This window comes from Mesoplodon densirostris, chromosome 20, assembly GCF_025265405.1.
Source record: "Mesoplodon densirostris isolate mMesDen1 chromosome 20, mMesDen1 primary haplotype, whole genome shotgun sequence".
In the NCBI taxonomy this organism is placed as follows: domain Eukaryota; kingdom Metazoa; phylum Chordata; class Mammalia; order Artiodactyla; family Ziphiidae; genus Mesoplodon; species Mesoplodon densirostris.
The window spans coordinates 22343647-22366082 of record NC_082680.1 but is presented as its reverse complement, the minus strand read 5'-3'; the positions used below and the strand labels follow the sequence as shown (position 1 = coordinate 22366082).

The 22436-nt window shown below is 39.0% G+C and overlaps 1 protein-coding gene across 1 annotated transcript in view; it reads right to left on the bottom strand.

Annotated features, from left to right (window-relative positions):
* Positions 1 to 265: 265 nt before the first annotated feature.
* TNKS (tankyrase) overlaps positions 266 to 22436 on the bottom strand; it is a 181380-nt gene continuing 159209 nt past the window's right edge. Inside the window, exons 21-27 of the mRNA XM_060085705.1 lie at positions 20861 to 20981; positions 19554 to 19651; positions 17554 to 17628; positions 16757 to 16862; positions 15958 to 16144; positions 13067 to 13223; positions 266 to 6287 (exon numbers count right to left, since the gene is read on the bottom strand). Of these exons, the coding sequence (XP_059941688.1) occupies positions 6201 to 6287; positions 13067 to 13223; positions 15958 to 16144; positions 16757 to 16862; positions 17554 to 17628; positions 19554 to 19651; positions 20861 to 20981 (831 nt within the window). The 3' untranslated portion in view covers positions 266 to 6200. The remainder of the gene's footprint in view (positions 6288 to 13066; positions 13224 to 15957; positions 16145 to 16756; positions 16863 to 17553; positions 17629 to 19553; positions 19652 to 20860; positions 20982 to 22436) is intronic.

Genomic DNA, 22436 nt, shown 5'->3' with positions numbered 1-22436 from the left:
CTGCCCTGGGAGTCAGTGTGATTCGCTGCGGAGATGTTTCTAAAAGGCAGCTGTGCTTCTCCTGCTAGTGCTGTATTTCAGTGACTCCCATGTGGGCTCAGAGGTGAGGATAAGGCCCTTCACACAGGTCTCATTAGGAAGATGAGAGGGAGCTGTTATTCGTATTTTCTGAGTTTTAGGTCAGTTGCGTTAAGGTTGGTCAGGTTGAAAGGAACAAACAGGCAAATGAAAACGCTTCAGAGCTAACTGCTACCCACATACAGTATACTTTAAAAATGTTTTTATTGAATCTTAAACAATTACAAGTACTGTAAGTTAGACATTTAGCCAAAGCACAATTACTGGTTAAATATAATCATAAGGATGCCTTAAATAGAAACCCACCATGCGGGCAGGTTGAGTTCCTTGATGCCCTCTTTTGGAAAGTAGAGGGTGAGGGGAAAAAAGGTGCCATTCCACATGAAAGATGGTGAAATCTAGAAGAATTTACATGCTGAAAGCGATTTTCCACAACCAAATTGATAGGGTTGCCAGATTCAGTAAAACAAAACAAAGCAAAGCAAAAAACCCTAGGATGTTCAGTTATGTTTCAATTTCAGATAAATAATGAATTTTTTTTTACAGTAAATATATGCCAAATAATGCATGAACCATACTTAAGAGAGACAATTATTTGTTTATTTGAAATTCAAATTTAACTGGGTGTCTTGTATTTTATCTGGCAATTCTACAAAAAGACAAATGCAAAAAGGAAAGGAAAAGGGATTGGAACCCCCTGCCACTGGTGGGTCACACAGAGACTACAAATGAAAACAACACCAATGATGAACCAAAGAGTCACTACATTGGTTACGGACACAGACCAACATCACAATGAGAAAATACAGTTACTACTCCAAATGCTGTTGCCAGGAAACACTCTAGATTTCCTCAAAGCTGGTTTTGTAATGTGTTTGAGAAACCTTGTTGATAAAAGTACCTTTTTAGTTTGTATGTATCAGACAAATACTACTACCACATAGACAGGGTGAGCCTGACACAGTGAAAGCAGAGGCAGGTATTCTATGCACATGAAGGGTTTAAATATTCTGTGTAATGAATACAGTGGTTATATAGTCAAGGTCATCTTCTAGGTCTAGGCCATTAGCCTTAAAGATTTTGGTTCTTTTCTAATTTTTACTGTTGTGTCCTCTAGCTTTTCATCCTGAACCTTCGGAGGGGCCTGGGAGTATGGGAGAGACACCCCCCTACCAGGGTTTAACTACATTTCTCTGCAAATGCTAGGAATCAACAGGGGGCTTCAAGGGCTGCCTGCAACAAAGGGCAGACAGATGAAAAATAACCAAACACTCTGCATTCTAGAGCATGAGAAATCTGTTTGAAAAGATGGGTGGTGGGCTGCGTGTGGAGATATGAAAGTGTAAATTGCAAAAGAAAACACGAAAGGATAAAGAGTCAAAATGCAATCATCTCTACTGTGTGAATGTTATTTCAAAGGAGGCAAAACCCTCTGGCAGATGTTGAAAACTGGTTACATCGTGAGCACGTTTGGTCTCAGAGAGTATATAAAATCTTTAGTTTCCTACTGCTTTTCACTTATCACCATGGTTTATATTTTAAGATGATTAAAAATCAGCTTGTGCAACACCCAAATTCTACATGGTATCACTTTATGAGTTGTTGCTAATCCCCACATGCACAAAACTTAATGGGTTTCAAAATCTTTCTAGCATTTCTCTAAACCAGGAGATTTGGTAGCTGAGGAAGTTCAGATGTAGAGAAATTGGGATGGATCAATTCTCTCAGCTCCTTTGCACGTAAAGGAGCATTACTTATGAAACAGACTCTCATTAAGCACGCTTACCAGGTGTGAGATACATGGAGATACACCCAACTCGCTGACACCTTTCACACACTGAGAAATGGAATTACAACTTTGTATTAATTAGGATATAAAAGGTTAAAAAGTTTCTGCCATAGTTAAGGCTTTCTTAAGAAGAAAGAGTGTCTATTAATTTCAGAACTCACAAAGAATCTGAAGAAGCCTCGCTTTTTAGGGTGGTTTTTTTTTTTTTAATGCATTTCCTTTTCATGTGCTAGACGTGTCCAGCCAAAGAGCAAATATTATCTTCACAATCAGTCTTTTCATTTCTCTGTCACTGATTTGACAACAAAGAAGTTTAACTTCAGTCTTTAAGTAAATTTCTGACACATGAAACCCTATCTTTATGTCAGTTTTGAGTGTTGCCTGAATGACTAAAATCTATAGCTCTATGCAAGATAACTGCCCAATAGAAAACACAGAAAAAAGGCTGTTTATCACAGATTATCATACAAATGGGATCTGGACACACTGGGGGAAAGGTGCTTAAAAATACATACCATCTCTGTTTGAAAGCAATTACAGAAATCCAGAAGGTGCACACGTTTTAAAAGGGAGGGCAAGCTGGGACGAAGTGAGAGAGTGGCATGGACATATATACACTACCAAATGTACAATAGATAGCTAGTGGGAAGCAGCCGCATAGCACAGGGAGATCAGCTCGGTGCTTTGTGACCACCTAGAGGGGTGGGATAGGGAGGGTGGGAGGGAGACGCAAGAGGGAGGGGATATGGGGATATATGTATATGTATAGCTGATTCACTTTTTTATAAAGCAGAAACTAATACAACATTGTAAAGCAATTATACTCCAATAAAGATGTTAAAAAAAAAAAAAGGGAGGGTGAGCAGTGGCCAATAACCTTTGTGCAGTTGGGAGACTTACTGAAATAGAGAAAAACATAGACAACTCATTGTATTCTAATGCTGTCTTCCAGCATACACCAAAATTTTATTTTATTTTTTGTATAAAGGCTATAATAATAGAATATTCATCTATATTACTTTATTTGCCACATTCAGGCATTTCTCTGCATATATCAATGCACTTCGCTATTTTGAGAGCAAAGGGAAATTACTGTAGCCACTAACATCAAGTTCAAACGAGCACAAGGGTGCCATTTCACAAAAACATCCTAATATTGTTTATTCTACTTATGTTACGGAAAAGGTAGAGATTCCAAATTCCAAGAAGGAAAAGTTAAGGAAGAATCCTGGTTGTACTGCTATTATTTTGCATAGAATTAAAACTCTGGGTTCCATGCTGTCATTTGTTGACAAAGTGGCAGAATCTTCTGAGCAGAGCACATGAGGCTTAATACCCAGTTCTAGTTGCGAAGTGGATACAGAGGTACGGTCGCCATATGCAAGACTCAAGATGGAGAAAGGAGGAAAATGAGAGGGGTCAAAGGTAATTGCTGGAGCTAATTGTAATTCCAGACTAGCAATCTGGGGGAAAGAGAAGGAGGCCAAGTACAAGGAGAAAGTGTCCAGTCCAGAGCACTTAACTGATGCCAATAGCTAGCAAACTGGGCCATCAGGTCTAGAAGCCCTTTGATGTCAGACCTGTGGTGGAACCGGTGGAGGCGTCTGGATTCTCTCTTCTATATGGTTTTGGAAACAGAGGGGCCACTCAGGGGAGGCCACACTGGAAGTCCTCACTTGCTAGTGTTTCTATACAGTGTGTATACAAGAAATTAAGTGCATTTTAGCCTAACTTAAAGCCATGCTTTTGAGTTCCAAAGGGTTTTTCACACTGCTATGGGCAGAAATTCCAGACGCAATCACCTTTTGCTAACTTGAATGCACTCATGATGACCGTTGGTTTTCAAGTTTTGAAAAAGTGTATTTGGCTCCTGTGAGACATCAATGAACTCATTCTCTTCAGCAGATGAATAACATGTACACATTCTTTCAAGAACTACTATATACTTGAATCATTACGAGACAAGAAGCACAGCAAATGTCCTCCTTACACACAGTACCTTTACTTGGCACACAGAACGTCAGATACGTAACATTGGCAGTTTAAATACTGAACCACAGTTTACCTTCTCAAGTGTAAGGCTGAAGTTTAAAACTGGCACATCCGTTAATGTAGTTAGTATGATGGAAATAACATATAACCACAGTTGGGTAGTGGCTTATCTTTTTAATGAAGCTATAAAGCTTTCGGGATCTATACCATATTAACCCTTTTACTCAACTAAAAATCACAGTTGCGTTTACCATTTTAAACTATATCTAATTGGGGAGGCAAGTAATATACACTTTCACAGCTACTGAAAACTACACAGATGCCAATTCCTTCAACCCACTGTTACACACAGCAAAAAAGAAGGAAGGGAGGAAAAAAGCCCTCAATGGATATCAAACTTGAGAGCTTCATGTGGAGTTCTAGTGCTATTAAACAAGTAGCCAAGACACAAACACCCAGCTTGGGTCACTAAAACTTCAATAGAAGCAACAACTGAGGCTAATTCTTGATTTAATTTTGAGGACCCATGCAAGATTCAGCTATAAAACTCAAAACTAGTTCCCGATGTCTAGTTCTAGCATTGGACTCAAGCCAAAAGGAAAGCAAAATGTTTATTTTAAGAGCCTATTCTAGAATCTTTGCATGTAACCATTTTATTTTTCCTCAGGAGATTAAATGAGGTCACAGCTTAATCAGCCTGTACTAAAACAAACAAGCAAGTTAGTTTTCAGGACTTTAAGTTGAAATGGCAAGTTTGCGTCACACTGTTTTTCCTTTTTTTCCATCACATTTATATTACTTTTGCTTCGAAGCTGAGTAGATGCACAGCATGTCAAAGTAAGTAAGTTAATGCACTTAATTCAATATTCAGTTAAGGTGAAAAGGGCAAGCGTGAGAAGTGTAATGGATAATTTTTTACAAGTAACAATGTGCACTTGAAAAATGTTGAGAAAAAAAGCAAAACAAAGTAGTGACTGCAGGAAGAAACAGTATGGTTATTTCTCCACTTTCATTTAAAAAATAACTGAAAGAGCTTTGGTTTCCATTTTTGTTCTCCTTGTCTACTAAGAAGTTTGAGAAAATGGTTCAAGAATTTAGTGAAGGGACCTACATAAACTACCGGAAGCACCTCACTCAAAATAAACCCCAAATCTGGAGTAAACAAAAAAGTTCTTGCACCTGTGCCTATCTAGTGACTAAACAGGATTTGCATCCCAGCTTTCTAAACTAGAGAAACAATAAAGTAATTGTTTCGTGACTCTAATGAAGTACAATAATTCCACTGAATTTGGAAACAACGCAGCTAATTTTGGGGGCGGCAATTCTAGCAGCGTGGGTTAAGTGAAGAGAAGTCCTGTTTTCTGTGGAGTCCTCGTTGTCCTTTTCTGCGGCCCTATTATCGCACCACAGGCCCCTCACGCCTCGTAACGCTGCTTCTCCTGGATTCACGGGCCTCCCTGGCGGGCTCCCCTCTGAACATCACAACAGCATCACTCAGGCCTCTCGCTGGCTGGGCTCTTCCTGGCCCTCCAGCGCCGTCCTGAACACGTCGGAGGCAGGCCTGAGTTGCAAAGTACGACTGGCTCTCATTGGCTTCGGCTGCTCTGCACTTGGGAGCTCCTAAATCAGGTGGATGTTCGTGCCGTTCCCTTGTAAGACTGGCCAATCAATAAAAGGAAACTGAAATGTGGTGTTTTTCCTTTCCATCTCAGTTTACGTTGATAAGAAGTACAGATACAAAATAAATCAGTGGAAAAAAAAAAAAAAGCGGAAACTAAGCCTTGCTCAGCCAGAAGCTTGGGTTACATCACTAGTGATTTTAGTCAGTGTGACTTTGTGCAAAATATCCTCAAGAAGGCTCGGCTCATTTTCAAAGTAACAACAACAACAACGATAGCAACAAAAAGTGAATGATGAATGTTCAGAAAAAACTAAAAATGAACCTGTCGTATGTGTATATTTACCATATACACGTGCCATATACAGCAAAGCAAATGTAGTGTGTGAATTGTGAACATTTGGGAAAGTACTGGTTATGTTTTCTTTTTTTCCAAGTCTAGATTGAAGCAATCCTGTCTTAGCAATGGATAACTACAATGAAAATGAGCCTGAGATATGTTAAAAGGCCGCCCCTGTAAACATTTCCTCAAAGGGAACAGTAGCAGTTGAGTATGTATCAGTTACTCATACTATATTCATCACTATCGCAATGCTTTATAAAAGACAAACAGCTTATTTCTAGGCTGTCAGGGATTTATAGAATGTTGAATTTGTTGAAAACAATCCACTGTCCTCCAGTCCCAGGTTTAAGTCCAATCTGGCCTTTACCAGTGGGCATTCACTAGGTCTTCTGCTCTGTGGCCGCCGTGGTCTGTGCAGGAGCTTCCGGCTTCATGATCTGGTAGGTGATGAGATACTCTGGGTATGCCTGGAAAGGACAGGAAGCAAAACACATCACCCTCTGGGCAGCTAAAATACTAAAGCCCGACTTAACGTGGAAGCCTCAGAGGCTGTTGATCATAACCCATACTCTACGTACACCCAAGAGCCTACGAAGGTCAGCTAATTCACAGGTGCCTGGACAGTTAGGAGGTACGCCTCCATATCTGTATATAAACCTGTGTAAATCCTATAATCCTAGAATTGTTATAATGTTATTTCTACTTTTGAATACTGTAACATGGTTATACTATATTTATCCCTCACTAGAGAGCCACATGCCATAAACAAGAAAACTCAGGCAAGAAAAAAATCTCTTTCTCACAGCACCTAGCATAGTGCCGTCCCATAGCATGTTTCAGGAAAAGTCTGTTAAATGACAGAATAATTCACTGAACTGATTTCAAATTAATCATAGATGATGATGTAACCCACTGAGAGAGGAGGAAGAAAGGCAACGTGTGCTGAGTCACCAGTAACTCAGAGGCAACAGTTTGGAGGTAATTTTTACAAGTTGACTAGTTAAAGGCAATTTTCACAGGAAAGAAAATGGCTCTGATGAAGAGCCTCCATCCCCTGCACTCCCTCCTCCTCTGTGTCTTCTTTCTTGTAGTAAAACCGAAGGCTCGGTGCTTACAGTGGGAAGAGCGCTTCTTGGTGGGAACAGGAAGAGGAAGCCTGACCAGGAAGTGGTTACAAACCAGAAATCCCTACAAAGGCAGCTAGAAGGGGGGCAGGGTGAAGCCATGTACACTACCTAGGAACCCGTCACCCCTAACTCTAACATAATGATAAGACTCGACTCAATATTTCAGAGTGGTGTGTGGCTGAAAAATAGTATTCTTTGGTGAGGTAAGTGTCTTGGGGCCCCCAAATAATTTGCTGAATGCTGACCTAGAGAGAGTAAGATAATGGAAAGAGTGAAGGATAAAAAAACTGGACAGTTTACTACTTAAAATGCAGAAATGAACATGTGATAGATTTACTGAATTCTTTCTTTATAATTTTACACCTCTGTAGAAACTGTTATATGTCAGGTGCCTCCGCTTTCCTCATCTATAAATGGGAACAGTAATGACAGCAAGACTTTTGTGAGGATTAAACACAAAGATCCTAGGATAGGTTTGGCCCAGTAAAAACCTAGTTTGTGTTAGTTATTACTATTAACATTATTATTCTCATTCATTAAAGACTAGCTCTTCTTGAAGAGGTCTCAGTAAGGATTAAAAAAACCAAAAAATGGGCCTCCCTGGTGGCGCAGTGGTTAAGAGTCCGCCTGCCGATGCTTGGGATACGGGTTCGTGCCCCGGTCTGGGAGGATCCCATATGCCGCGGAGCGGCTGGGCCCGTGAGCCATGGCCGCTGGGCCTGCGCATCCGGAGCCTGTGCTCCGCAATGGCAGAGGCCACAACAGTGAGAGGCCCGCATACCGCAAAAAGAAAAAAAAAAAAAAAAAAAAAAACCAAAAAATGTACATATGTTTTGAAAAGTTATAACTGCTTCTATTCATGTAAGGAACCATTATCATTCATGATATTCTTTTCCAAAATTCCAGTCTGTTTTGGTTTGACTTAAAAACAGCAACGGGGCTTCCCTGGTGGCGCAGTGGTTGAGAGTCCGCCTGCCGATGCAGGGGACACGGGTTCGTGCCCCGATCCCGGAAGATCCCACATGCCGCGGAGCGGCTGGGCCCGCGAGCCATGGCCGCGGAGCCTGTGTGTCCGGAGCCTGTGCTCCGCAACGGGAGAGGCCACAGCAGTGAGAGGCCCGCGTACAGCAAAAAAAAAAAAAAAAAAACAGCAACGGTTTCCATCTTTAGTATACGTAGTTGGAATAACTAAAACAGCAACGGTGTCCATCTTTAGTGTACGTAGTTGGAATAACTAAGACTGACAATCCTCATCGCTCCTGACTTTCCAATCCGGAGCACAATAACTAAATAGTTTGTAGTTTTATTTTATTATAATGTGAACACTGCTTAATTGTTGAAATGGTTTTAAATGGTATTTTAGTTTTTAGTTACAAGGTAGGTCAGCTATCTATTGCTAATTCTAGAGTTGGGTATAAAGAATCTAGGAAGGCTCAAAAACTGGTGGAAAAATGGAAAAAAACTGGTTAATCAACCAGATAGCTTAATGGTCAAGAAAATTATCTATTCATCACCAAGACACATATATTGAGCATCTAGTGCGTAGAAAGCACTCTGGGGTAAGATATGGACCCTGCTGTCAAGAAGTTTCCCATTTGTTTGGGAAGATAAGACAGACAGAAAAAGAAGAATTTAAAACTAACCCCAGTGAGCATGTGCTAAGTGTCAAAAATGAGTGTGAAGCCCACTCCTACTTCCTTTTGTCCCAATGAAATTTAATATCTATGATACTTTGTATGATATATCCTTTTGCTTGCAGAAAAGTTGCTTAAGCAAAGGGATCGGTAATGCAGGCATTTGAATTTTGGTAGTACACTATCTTAGGAGATTCCTGACACATGTAAATTTTAGGCAGATTCTAAGATGCTAATGGTATGAATGACTTACAGGTCCTTATCTCTTGGCTCCTACTGATTAGGCTACTGAATTGCTTCTGTGTACAGACTGAGATAGAAATTAATCACATCAAAGTCCAGAGGGATTTAAGGCAAGGGAATTACTAAACTGCAGGACTAGAAGGGCCCAGGATAGACCAACAAACATGATTTCCTATCAAGTCTTACTTTAAACCCATGCTGGTTATAAAAGCATAGAGCATATTTTTAAAGTACCTACAAGACAAGATTCAACAACCACTTTTAGTAACTGACTTTCAGAAAATTCTTAACCCAAATCCTCAGTGCTACAATTTAAACTCAAATGCTCTCAGTTTATTCTCCACAGAGATGAAGAAACATGCTCCCTTGAATGATTCTGTGTATTTGAAAATCATCCTACAAATCACTGTGTAGTCTTCTATTCTCCAAGTTAAATAACTCTGCATTGTTCATATCATTTCAGTAAAACAGGCCACACGTCTGAAGCGGCCAATGACCAGAGAATACCTCCTCTATTGTCTAATTTAATGTGAAGCTTAAAGTACAACGTACAAAAAAATTCCTGATACTCTAAGTCCAGTCATATACTAAAATCAGAACTACTTTTCTTTCAAGCACAGTGCAGTTAATTTTCAACACATCTTTTCAATTCTAAAGAAACAAATAATCCCACCAATAATAAATAATACCCCTCGGGGCTTCCCTGGTGGTGCAGTCGTTGAGAATCTGCCTGCCAATGCAGGGGACACGGGTTCGAGCCCTGGTCTGGGAAGATCCCACATGCTGCAGAGCAACTAGGCCCGTGAGCCACAACTACTGAGCCTGCGTGTCTGGAGCTTGTGCTCCGCAACAAGAGAGGCCGCGACAGTGAGAGGCCCACGCACCGCGATGAAGAGTTGCCCCCACTCGCCACAACTAGAGAAAGCCCTCACACAGAAACGAAGACCCAACACAGCCAAAAATAAATAAATAATTTAAAAATAAATAAATAAACAATACTCCTCGAACCAACCCTCTGAATAAAACATTTACGTATTCTTGAAAGTGTTGATACTAAGGGTGAAAGATGATTTAAGGTATCACTAAGGGGAATGAAAGAAAAGTTAGCAAAGGAAAAGTCCACCATAAATCAGGAGAAATTGCTCATGGGCAGCGACTCAATTAGTAGACATTACAGTAAACACTGTCCATGTGGGAAGCACCTGGATATGGAAGCACAGGTATGCTCCCCTGAAACAAAACAGCTACTACACACATTTCAGTTTTCATGGTACTTTTTTCTTTCAAATATGATTTGGACCACATCATTCTCTAAAAGTCTTTTAGCAAGGGAATCTAAACAAGTTATCAAGTCAAACTACTTAGGAAATGGTTGAAAGATCAGCAAATACTAGAAATGTAAACCTATTATTAGTATCCCTTATTATTTCTTTCCACCCAAACGTGAAAGAAATTCTATTTCCCATAGCTAACTTACAAAATCTTGAAAAGTGTATGGTAGAGAAAACTGAAATCACCTATAATCTCAATATCCAGAGATAATTGCTCTTATGTTTTGGTTGATTCTGTGTTTAGCATATACCATGTAAATATACTTTTAAAATCACAGGCACATAAATATACTAACATTCATTTCAATCATTCTCTTTCTGTTGAGTATTTAGGTTGTTTCAATTTTTCATTATGATAATCAACATAGCTATGAACCTTCTTGTAGGGTGTTTTTGGGGTGTGATCATCACTGATTATATCTAAAACAAATTTCTAGAAGTGGAATTACTGAGTCAAAGTGAAAGTGTTTTCTCTAGAGGTAGGGAGTTTCTGATTTAAACAGAAAAATTTGACAAATTTATTCTTCGGTAGTTTTTAAACTTTTATTTGGAAACAACTGCAAAACATATTAAGTTGCAAAAATTAAGCTAGTACCTAAAATACCTGTATACCCTTTACCTACATCCAAATATTGTTAAGGTTTTACTTATCCCATTTGCTTTATCATGTGTACTTCCCCCACCTCTGTATATACTAGGCAGACAGACAGACAGACACAGATTCAGTTATGTTTTTCCCTGAGCCATTTGAGAGTAAGTAATATACCTCATCGTGGTTCTTTATCCCTAAATATGCCAGTATTTACTTCCTAAGAATATGGATATTCTCTTATATAAATTTTATACTGACATAATACTTTTATCTACCTACTGTTCATATTTCAATTTTATCAGTTGATCTAAAAATGTCCTTTCTCTTCTAGTACCAGATCCAATTTGGGGGCAGAATCTGAAGTTACTTGTCCTGTCTCTTGGGTTTCATTTAATCTGAAAGTTTTCAAAGCCTTTCTCTTTTACAACATTGACATTTTTGAAGAATCCAGTCTTCCCCTCAATTTTTTCTTTTAATAGAACATTCTTCATTTTGATTAGACTGAGGTCATACATTCTTGGCTGGAACACTGCATAGATGATTTTGGCTCTTCTCAGAATATGACATCTGGAGGCACACTCTGTGTGTATCTGTCCCTCATTGGTGGTGTTAATTCTGATCATCTGGGCAAGGTACTGCCTGCTTTCTCCAAAGTATAATTACTGTGGGTTTCCCCCCGTCCTTTGTAACTAATAAGACCATGCACAATCCTCTCCGTATCAAAATTATCCCCTACATTTAGCATCCATTGATCTAATCTTTACCATGATGGCTGCAAATCTAGTACTCCCTCCTTATCTACCACCTGCCCTTGGCTTTCTACTGTAAGCAAAGCCTTCCTTTCCCCTTCATTTATTTATTTATCTATTTGTTATCAGTATAGAAACATAAATTCGTATTCTTTCCAATGTTTTAAAATTTATTACTGTACTTATTCTGATGTGCAAACTATCCCAGATGTGGCCAGTGGGAGCCACTTCAAGCCAGCTCTGAGTCCTTGTGACATGCTCCCATCATTGCTTTTGAGCACTTCATTACTTTCTGTTATAACAAGATGTTGTTCCAGGCTCATCTTGTTCCTATTCTGCTCCAGCCCTGGAATTAGCTGTTTCTCCAAAGTTCCTTTTAGTGGGGGTTGGTATTGGAGACCAAGATCTGGGCTTTAGGTGTGCTTATTGCTACTGGGGTTTCTTTGCTTTCAGCAGACAGTGCTAAGAAATACATGCACATATGTACTCATGCTTACATATATCTCTTACACATATACCTCTTACACATATACCTATACATACGTATTATTTACATGTGTACAAACATACATACAAATACTGGAAAGCATCAGTTCATATCGATATCTCCAATTTCAGTCCGTCCCTAGCGTCATTCTTACCTTCCCCCATTCCATATTTATACGTCTCTTCTTCCACAGTGAGAACCCACCTCCCAAAATTAACATGTCAACACATTTACTCATTTGCTTGATCCTAGAATACAGCTAAAAGAGTTTCAATGCTTTGCCCATACCACCACAATCAACAGATCTACTAAATGAAACCCAGGATTTGTTTGCAATTCTTCCCCCTACTCCACACTTGACCTGGCCCAAGATTGTTGGCATATAAGAAAATAGTTTTCATAGTTTACTTGTATATAGTTAATTTCTTCTTTCTCCTTTTTTAGTTTTCTCTAACAGTGTAGATAAAGTATCCGTTTGAAATTCAATTAAGTTCAGACAAATTGATTTTTGTTTCTAGACAAATCAGTAGGCATTTAGCAGTATTGTGAGAGTTAAGGTCTGGATTGAAAATGATAGAAAGTTTTCCTGTTTGTTGACAATTTTATCTTGGAGCCTCAAGCATTTGGCAGAATTCAGTGTACTGTAGCTTTAAGACTCAGAAAGCTATTCTTCTGTGTAAGTACCCTGATCAACTCATGTGACCAGCCTGTGGCAAGTACCTCATGAAGATCTTTGAATGGCAGCTACTCTTAGCTCTCCATGCCATGCGGAGGCATGAAAGATACAAAGCATTAATTCAGAACAGCAGGCCACAAGAGCTGCACGAGATGCCACACCTTTATTTCTCAGCCACCATCTTGTTCACACTGTATTACCTGGCTGACAGGTGAATGATGGGATCTACGTATAAAGATGATATCAAAGAAATTTTGGTATGCTCATTTTGAACTGAAGCAACGAATGCTATCAAACTATGTGGTGGATATTTCATTAAATGGTTTTCTTTAACTCTTACGTGGTCTCCGCATTCTGAATCAACTGTTTATGGTAGCTTGGTCATGCTTATTCCACGAGCACCATACCTGCTCTCCTCTGTAGATGACATATTCAGCATAGGCCAGTCCATTCACACTCGGCCTCCCAATGACGGAGTGATGGCCTGGGGGCGCGTGAGCCATTTTCATGGTGCTGAATTGCAGAAAGGACTTGCCAAGGGTCACTCTACAGAAAAGCATTTGTCTGGAGAAAAAAGGAAAGCAATCTTAGAATGACATAACTGTTAGGTTTACTGATTTTTTAAAAAGCAGTTAATATAAGGCAAGCTAATTTAAATGTCACTTTTGATTTTATGAGTAGGAACAGGATAAGATTGGATATACTGATTTACTATAAGCCGTTAGCAGGCTCAATAGTTATACTTAACATTTAAAGTTTTGGTGTGGTTTAGAAATCAATCATAGAAAACACTTGGTAAGTTTTTGACTAGTGGAAAAAGGACAAATACTAGCAAAAACTGTGTTCTGGAAGGATGCATGTGGCTGGATAGAAAGAAAGTGAAGAAAATAAGCAGATGGCGGCAGCATCTGAAATTAAGATTAGGCTTACTCATTATGAAGAAGTAAAAACTGGGATGAGATAAATAATCATAACAGGGGGTTATATATAAAAATACTTAGCTTAACTGTATGTCTGGAAATTATACTACCTGAGTGAAACACGCATTGGGGCAGTTGTTAAGTGTTATAGAGGAGAAGAAAGATTGATTGGAAAGAAAGTGTATTATATAAACTAGGGGTTGGCAAAGTATGGGCCAAAATCTAGTCTGCCACCTGTTTTTGTAAATAAAACTTTACTGGAACACATACTGGAACACATTGCCACACATTGCCACACATTCATTTACATGTCGACCATGGCTGCTTTTGTACTACAAGGGCAGAGCTGATTCACTGTGACAGGGATCATACAGCCTGCAAAGCCTAAAAAACTTACTTTGTAGTTCTTTAAAATAAAAGTTTGCAAACCCTTAACAAACCTTTTAATAAATATTTTCACTACGCTATAAGACTGGTCACACTGTTAACTGTAAATACCTGTTATTCAATCAAATAGTTTATTTTTAATAATGGAGTATGATCTTTGCATTGTGACTAATCAGAGATACTACTCTGAGTAAAACTGTGCCAGACCCAGTTTAATTGAGTCCTGCCTGGGCTGGCTTTTTTAGTGTGATGCTACTGATGACCCTCTGGGATGCTGGCTTGGCATCAACTGTATCCTCTTGTAGGTCCCAGAGGAAAACATTTGGATTTGCATTAGAAGGAAGCTTTTTGAGCTCTATCTCCACACTGTGGTGGCGCTACAGTGTCACTGGACTCTGCCTGTTCAGCCCGCTGGGCCCACTGCCATGGCTACTCCCAGTGTCCATATGTCACTCAAAGCTTGACCTGACAGGCCCCCGCTTTCTGCCTTTTGCTTCCTGCCCCAGGGTGTCCCTGTTGCTGTGGAGACAAAAGAAAATGCAGGACCTGCCTGGCTGGCCCACGAGGCTGGTACTAGCTGACGTCTGCTCACTGGCTTGCTTTGTGCCTTGTGTGTGCATCCTGCAGACGCAGCGGCCCCAAGGTGGGACACCAACGCCCTGTGGGGCAAATGCGGACCAGTGCGAGACAGGCGCCAGCACATAAATTCAGCTCTCTTCCCCATGATGTACTGCTCTGAGATGTAACAGTTCAGACCGTATGCGTCCAGGTCTCATGGACTGAGCAACCAACTGCGCTGGTTATGAAACCGTGGCCAGCTCACCGGTGCACCTCTCGGTCTTTGCTCGGCCTCTTTCTCCGCCTCACTCCCTTCTGCGCCCTCACTCCTGCTTCCCTGAGGTTGCACTTGCCAGGAAAGTGCTAGTTCATAAGCTTTTGCTTCAGGCTCTGTTTTCTAGGAAATCCTGGCCAAGACATAAACATGTGTGTCTAATTTTAATAAGCAACTGTTAATCCACATCTACGTTCACTTTTACTGTTATTTAGGAGTCAGGTTTGAAGCAACAAAGGGAAATTTCTGCAATTATATATCCTTGGGAATTTTTATGTGTTATTAGCCACAGCGACCTTAATAGAAAGAAGTTTTCTTCTGGACGCAGGGCATCTGTCCTAGAACTGCTGATGGCTACAATTTTTTTCACAACGAAACTGAGAGAGAAGTTTTAAGGTGAACAACTATAATGAATTTCATGGTTATATGGGTCTTTCTGAGGTTTCAACTGGATTACAAGGTATCTTACTAACTTGACTTTGCAAAAATAATGCAGCTGGCTAATCTAAAGAGAAATGCAATAAGCTGCAATCTTTGTACAGCACAATTCTTTTTGTGTCTTTTCCAATGACAGGAAAGGGAATGGTATTTTTTTCACTGACTTCTGAGAGTTTATAACATTCTCTCAAATTTCTGAGTTTTAAAATCCCATTTAAAAAGCTAATATTCATTTGCTTACTATTAATTCCCAAGCTATATTCTGAGGTTGGACTTCTAACTAATTATATACCCTGCCTTTAAATATCACTAGCAAAGTCAGAAGCAAATTAAAGGTTCTACTTGTTTATAGAAGTTATGTGCTTTAGTTCAAATTTGACTTTAGTTCAAATGTGACTGGAGCTAGAGGTTCTTTGTGCTCCAGAAATAATTCTCAACCTTGCTCTGGATCTGAAGCAAGGAAAGTGGGACCCAGGGAGAAAGCCGAAGTGGAGGGAGCTTCACTGTAACCTATGACTAGCTTTTACCACCGCCGTCAGCCCACTGCTGTCACTACTCCTGTTGGGGCAGGGGCTGATCAGCTATTCCTATCCAACCCCAAAACAGTCTGACTCATTAGGAGTAAGACTGAGGGTGACCTGTGGCTTCTGCAGAGCCTGAGAAACCAATGTGGTTCATGACTTGAGGACAGCAACCATTACACAAAAGGCAAGATGCTCACCTGTGACATATGTAACACGACCGGTCTTTGTGCGCGGGGCAGCCTGTTCCTCCCCCAATTCCGTAGACGTACTGGTTGCTTTTAGAAGAGTTTTCAGCAAAATAAATCCCGGCACCAAACATTCCTCCTATATATGCATGTCGCTCATCAAACCCTTTATGAATAATGGCATTAATGAAAGGAGAACCTAAAAATATAAAGACAGAAAGATCAGTTTTGAGCGCTTTTCTAGAATCTCAATTAGCTGCATACTATTTGCACTTGGCAGATTAATACTAATTAATAACGCCTAAATGAAAAGTTTATTTTGTAAGATGGTCTATTTACATAAATTATTATCATGTACTAGAATCTTATCAGGGACCCATAGTTTGTTCACCAAGCAAGGGTGTTATATGGATTTTGCAGATGGCATGAGATTTTAGATAGCAAAGTACAACATGGCTTTGAAGATACAGATTATTTTACACCCAGTCCTACTTTAAGCAAAAATAGATAATCTAATAAACTAAAACAATTATGCTAAACTACAACAAAAATAGTATTTCACTATCTAGATGGCTCAGTGTGCAATTTAAGTTCTGAGACAATTTCAGATAAATTATTTTCACTGTACATGCCTTGGAAAGCCTGTACTAACATGTAATGCATTAGAAAGCTGGTACCAACATGTAGTTAAAAAAAAAAAAATCAGAACAAACCATTTTTAACACAACACTAATATAGTCAGTAACACAGGCTTTTCACCCTACTGGAGTCTGCAAACGCCCAGAGAGATAGTGACCGTCGGGACACTCACCGTGAAATAACATACGCTCGTTATGGTGGTTGTGATTCTCCTCAGACACTTCCTTCTGTCTGTGACAGAATCGTTCTCTCAACTTCTTGTTGACAACTTTTTGAATCTTTAAGGATGAGGAAGAAAGAAGTGAATTAGTGAAATGTATATTAATTGGTAGTTTATGATTTAAAATAAGAAGTGTTTTCCTTTAGGGAGGTTTAATTTTTGTTTTTTGTTTTGTTTGCTTAAAACAGTATTTAAATACGATAAAGTTGCCAGGCCAGTGTAATTCAGTTAATACTCTGGCTTTTAGTGATGTAAGTTTCAGCTACAGTTTTTGTTTGTTATTCTGCACCATACCTAGCTATACCTCAAAACCAAATGAGGACTTATTGAATTTCAGGATACAGGGGCCGATAAATCTGTACTTTCAAAAAGCTCCCCAGGTAATTCTGATGTGCACTGGTGTAATTTCAATAGGTCCATTAACCCAAAGGGTTAACCCAGTTCTCAATTGATTTTATTCATCTTCATGACACCCCTCTGAAAAAAAGCATATGGCAGTCATTTATTCCATGTTGTAAATAAGATACTGAGATTAAGAGATACATGCACACTGATATAAACACTGACTCAATTAGATTGAAAATCCAGGCCTTTAATGCTACTTTGAAATAGTGATAACAGAAATTACTGTCAGCTATGGTCCAAATTAGTGGGTGAGCTGGGAGTCTTATCGCCAGCTGCTCCAGCCTATGTTTGATATTTAGGCAAGCTGTGCAATCCAATTTTCACCTGAAATTTTAAAAACTTACTCGAATGACATTGTATCTGTTGAAGATGCCACCAGCATTACCACCATCTCTGTGTTCGCGAATTGTACTTTGCATCTATAGAACAAAAGAAAGTAACTTTCTGAAAATACGCCAGTGTGTAATTCTGAAGACATTCCTCCTGTTGTTTTCAAAAGTTAAATTCTATTATATTGTGTCACTGATGAGTCTAAGACTCAGCACTAATAAGTAAATAGGAATTCACTATAAATTGGTCAACAAGTTTAGTGAAAAAGTATTTCTGGTGAGAGAACAGTCACAGACATAAATATTAAACTTTTGCATTTTCTATTTATTTTCTAATAAAAGCTTTGAAAGGTTTTTCTGTAAACACAATAAGGTAAAATATCACATTAAGTCATCTATATTACTATTTTATGTTCTTGAGGAGAAACAACATTGTGATTGAGTCAAATTAAAACTCCTCACATTGAACCAATACACCATTGGACTAATGCTAAAAATAAACACAACAAATTTAAAAAAATCAGTAAATCTTTGTTCCCTAGGTGAAAAATTCCACGTTATCTCTTTACTTTGGGATCTCAAAGTATATCCACACAGGTCAGGGGAAGTTGGATATAACGTGTAACTAAGTGGAATAACTTTCTTCTGACACTACTCACCCTACTTCCACTCTCCAAATTAATAATTATGATGGAAAAGTAAAATGTTTTAAAGACCTAAGTTTCTCATAGAATTGACTCAAAGAGTTGATTCTCTATCTTACCGCTCCATTTGTGAACTTAGTCACTACATTTTTGACCTTATTACCAAAACTTACTTACTACTAAGAGAATGATTATGCAATAAGACATGAGAAAACAGGACGCTTTCCTGATAAACTGACAAGTACAAGCTGAAATACTACCCTGGGGTAATGGTCCTGAGTCCCTAGAATGGGAATAATATCAGCACTAATTCAGAGGTGGAAAACAAACAAAAATGTAGGCATGTCTTTCTCTGCAAAACAGTGGAATTAATTCGGAAGTTTATTTATTATGATAATGCCATTAGGCACTTTGTTTATTATGTGTAAGAAGTGAGGGATAAGCCATCAGATTTCAGAGGAAATCTCTGTGGCATCACCTCTACCAGATAGATAGATTCATACAAATAGCCTTAATATGGTGCTTTAAAATAACTGCGACTGCAGAAATGAAAGGTGACTTGAGTTATGGGGCAGGTTTCCTAAGCACTCTTGAAAATTAAGCATATTATTTTATAATCACATTTTATAACTTTGCATGAAAATAAAGATGAGAAGATATTTGCTATCTATGAGGCAAGATTCTCACTCTATATTATTCTTAGGTAGCATTTTAACAATACAAGAAAATAGGGCTTCCCTGGTGGTGCAATGGTTGAGAATCTGCCTGCCAATGCAGGGGACACGGGTTCAAGCCCTGGTCCGGAAAGATCCCACATGCCACAGAGCAACTAAGTCCGTGAACCACAACTACTGAGACTGCACTCTAGAGCCCATGAGCCACAACTACTGAAGACTGTGCACCTAGAGCCCATGCTCCGCAACAAGAGAAGCCACCTCAATGAGAAGCCGGCGCATCGCAACAAAGAGTAGCCTCCGCTCGCCGCAGCTAGAGAGAAGCGTGCGCACAGCAACGAAGACCCAACGCAGACAAAAATAAAAATAAATAAATTTATATATATTAAAAAAACAAGAAAATAGTTCTAATAGGGTCCTTCCTTGTATGAGTTTCAGGAAAGTCTCCAGAATAAAAAGATACATCTGGCCCACCCACTGGCAATCCTAGGGTTATGACGTGAAAGCAGTGTGGTATAGTTCTACTCTATAGTCCTATTTTAAAGTTGGCAATAAGCCACCAAAATGGCTAAGGGAGACAGAATAATACATAGGCAAGCAACCATAAGTTAATGTAAGACAAGCCTACCTCTCTTGGAAAAAGAGGTTTAAGCACAGATTTCAGGAAAAGATAATTAAAAATTTTCATGTACATTACCTCTTCTTCTACTGACTGATATTCTTTATCTTCTGGAGCAAGATCCAGCAAAATAGTTCCCTGATTAACACAGTGAAAAGTCAAATAAGGATTGGTGCCTGCAGGAAAGAAAAATTAACATATTAAACAAAGGTCCACACTCATCAGGCTCTATTTTGGGGAACACTCGTCATAAGTAATAGGTATTTTGGAACAAGTCTAATGTATGTGCAATTTGAACCTAATATATAAGGTTGTATTAAGCAAGTACATCCAAAGACAAGAGAAGTAATGGAGATGTTTGGGGATCAATTTGATCTGTTCTTACAGAGGTCCTTGTACATACACACAGCAGGCTCAACAATTATTCATTGAACTGAACTCAATCATGAACATACATGATGCGGATACAAAAGAACACACAGTGTGATGACAATGTAGTGTGGTCTAAAATATAAGAATTACCCTCTAAAAGAATTATTATCTGTGAGATGACTTGAAATGGTCACTTATAATAAGTTTAAAATACATTGTTCTTGTTAATTTCATTACCCGTGTTGATTTAGTACAAATAAGCAAGACTCAAGCTCAACACCTGTTAATGTTTAGTTTCATGTCACTCTTGCCATTTTATTACCTCTGTAGACTAAATGACTAATTCAAGTTGTTTTCTTTCTCTCCCTTTGCTTCCCTATAGCGAAAGCACTTCTAACAAACAGAGAACAGGGAGGCCACAAAGGAGAAAGATAGGCGTGTAACAGCAAAGTACAATGGAAAAAGACTGAGCTGACAGCTGTGAGGGAGGGAAAAAGACACAAGATAAGGTAAGAGAGAAATGTCAGATTATGAAAAGCCATGCTATGAACATCTGATTTTATCCTAAAAGCAACAGTATTCTGTTGAAGGATTTTAAGCCCTGGAATGATATGATCATATAGTCATTTTGAAAAGTGTCTTCTGGTTACAGTGTAGGGAAGGTACCAGAGGGGAGGCAAAGGTGACTGTCAGAGATAAGCTGGAAGGTGGTTGTGAGAGTCCAGGAGAGAGATGACAGTGACAGGGATTAGGTGACAGCAGCGGGAAAGGACAGAAGCAGAGATTCCAGAGATATTTAGGATACAAAGTGTTGGGGGGAGGGAAGAGTGACTCTGATTTCTAGCTAAAGCAACTAGAGGGAGAGCGAGGTCAAGGATGGAGACGGGGAGGCAGGAGGTGGCGCCCCAGCTGAGTGCACGAGCTCTGGGGTCAGGCCACCCGAGCAAATGCCAGCCTGGACACTTATCTTGTACCACTGATTTCTGAAATCTATTTATTTTTTAATAGCTTACCTTGTTGTCCACCTAAGAGTCTTTCTACTCCCTTGATTAATTTATGGCGGTGTCCGTATGCATTGATGCCTATTTCTTTCAACTCTTCATGACCCATATCAGCCAACACATCTAGTGTAATCTGAAAAACGAATCAAAATTAATTTCTAAATCTTTAACAGTTCCTCAGATGATGAAAACTTTTCCATTTGCCTTCAATGCTATAGCATCCAGTCAAATTAAGAAAATTCTTCTGTTTCCTTTATAAGCATGAACTTATAATCTTCTTAAAGTTGCCCCCATAAACTTATCAGCTTTTTGCTCACTTGAAATACTCCCTAATTCACTTTCAGTCAATGGAGAATTAAAATGGGAGAAATAATGCTATAAAAGTATAAAATGATCATTGCTATTTTTCCTTTTGATTATTTAATTCTACCACATTTTTCTTGCCTCAAGATATAAGAGGGAACAACCAGTAGCCTGAAAATGGGGAAATACCAGATCCCAATACCCAGAAGGTAGCAGAGGTGAATGGTAGGGAACGGGAGAGGTGTTCAGCATAATGAAACAGAAGAGGCTAGATCCGAGCATGGTAAAGCCTGCTTTAGAAAGTAGTAAGATTTATATCACAAGCATTTAGTTAGATTACAGACCATTTTATATAGAAACTATATAAAGAATTCCAATTTGGAGAAGAAAAAAGAGAGTAGATAGATGGTTTTTAAGGTCTCTTCTAAATTCTCAGATCTAACAATCCCTGAAGCCTAACATACATTCTATTTTTGAACAAAACAATAGTTTTAAATGTTTGGTTTTCGTCCCTGTAGATGGAGATGGTTAGCTGCCACGACTCAAAATTACCAGATTCCTTTGTTGACTAAAAGGAACTGTGACTCTACTGTCACCCAGTGGCAGTGTTCTGAAGGCACAGGGTGAAATCTTGGGCGGCCACATTTCTTGAGGGATGAACTGCAATTTTCAGCTCAGAAGAAGCTGGCCCTCTGACAGCCCAAATACTACTTCACAAGATTAGCCATTGATTTTTTCTTTCCTCTGGAAACTGAGAAATCCTTTGAGAGACACTCTTTTTCCCACTCAAACAAGATATTTTTATCTATCCATAGCTCTCTCTACCTTTATCCTTGCACATAGCATTTTAAAAAACTGACATATTAGGCCTGGAGCTCTGATGGGTTTTATTGTCAAAATGAAATATTATATAATGAGTCCGATCTCCTCAGTGCAAAAAGCATACATCATTCATTCTTGGAAATAATTTACTTTATTGCTCCTAAGTGGCCATTTAAGAAATAATCGCTCCATTGCACAAAATGGGCAGTTCACTTCCAATCACCCAAAGGAAGTTTTCAGCAGAGCTTTTAAAAAGCAACAGTTCTGAAATATGCATCTTTGAGACGGAATAGATCACAACATAATAGGAGTCTTTACATTTTTAGCTAGATGTGATTTTAATATAATTTGGAAACCATGCACAAGGTTTACTATGTTACTGATATTCCATTTTTTTTCCTTCTAAACTTCACATAAGGTTGACATAGAAACAGGATCTCATATCTATGTGGTAGCTTCAATT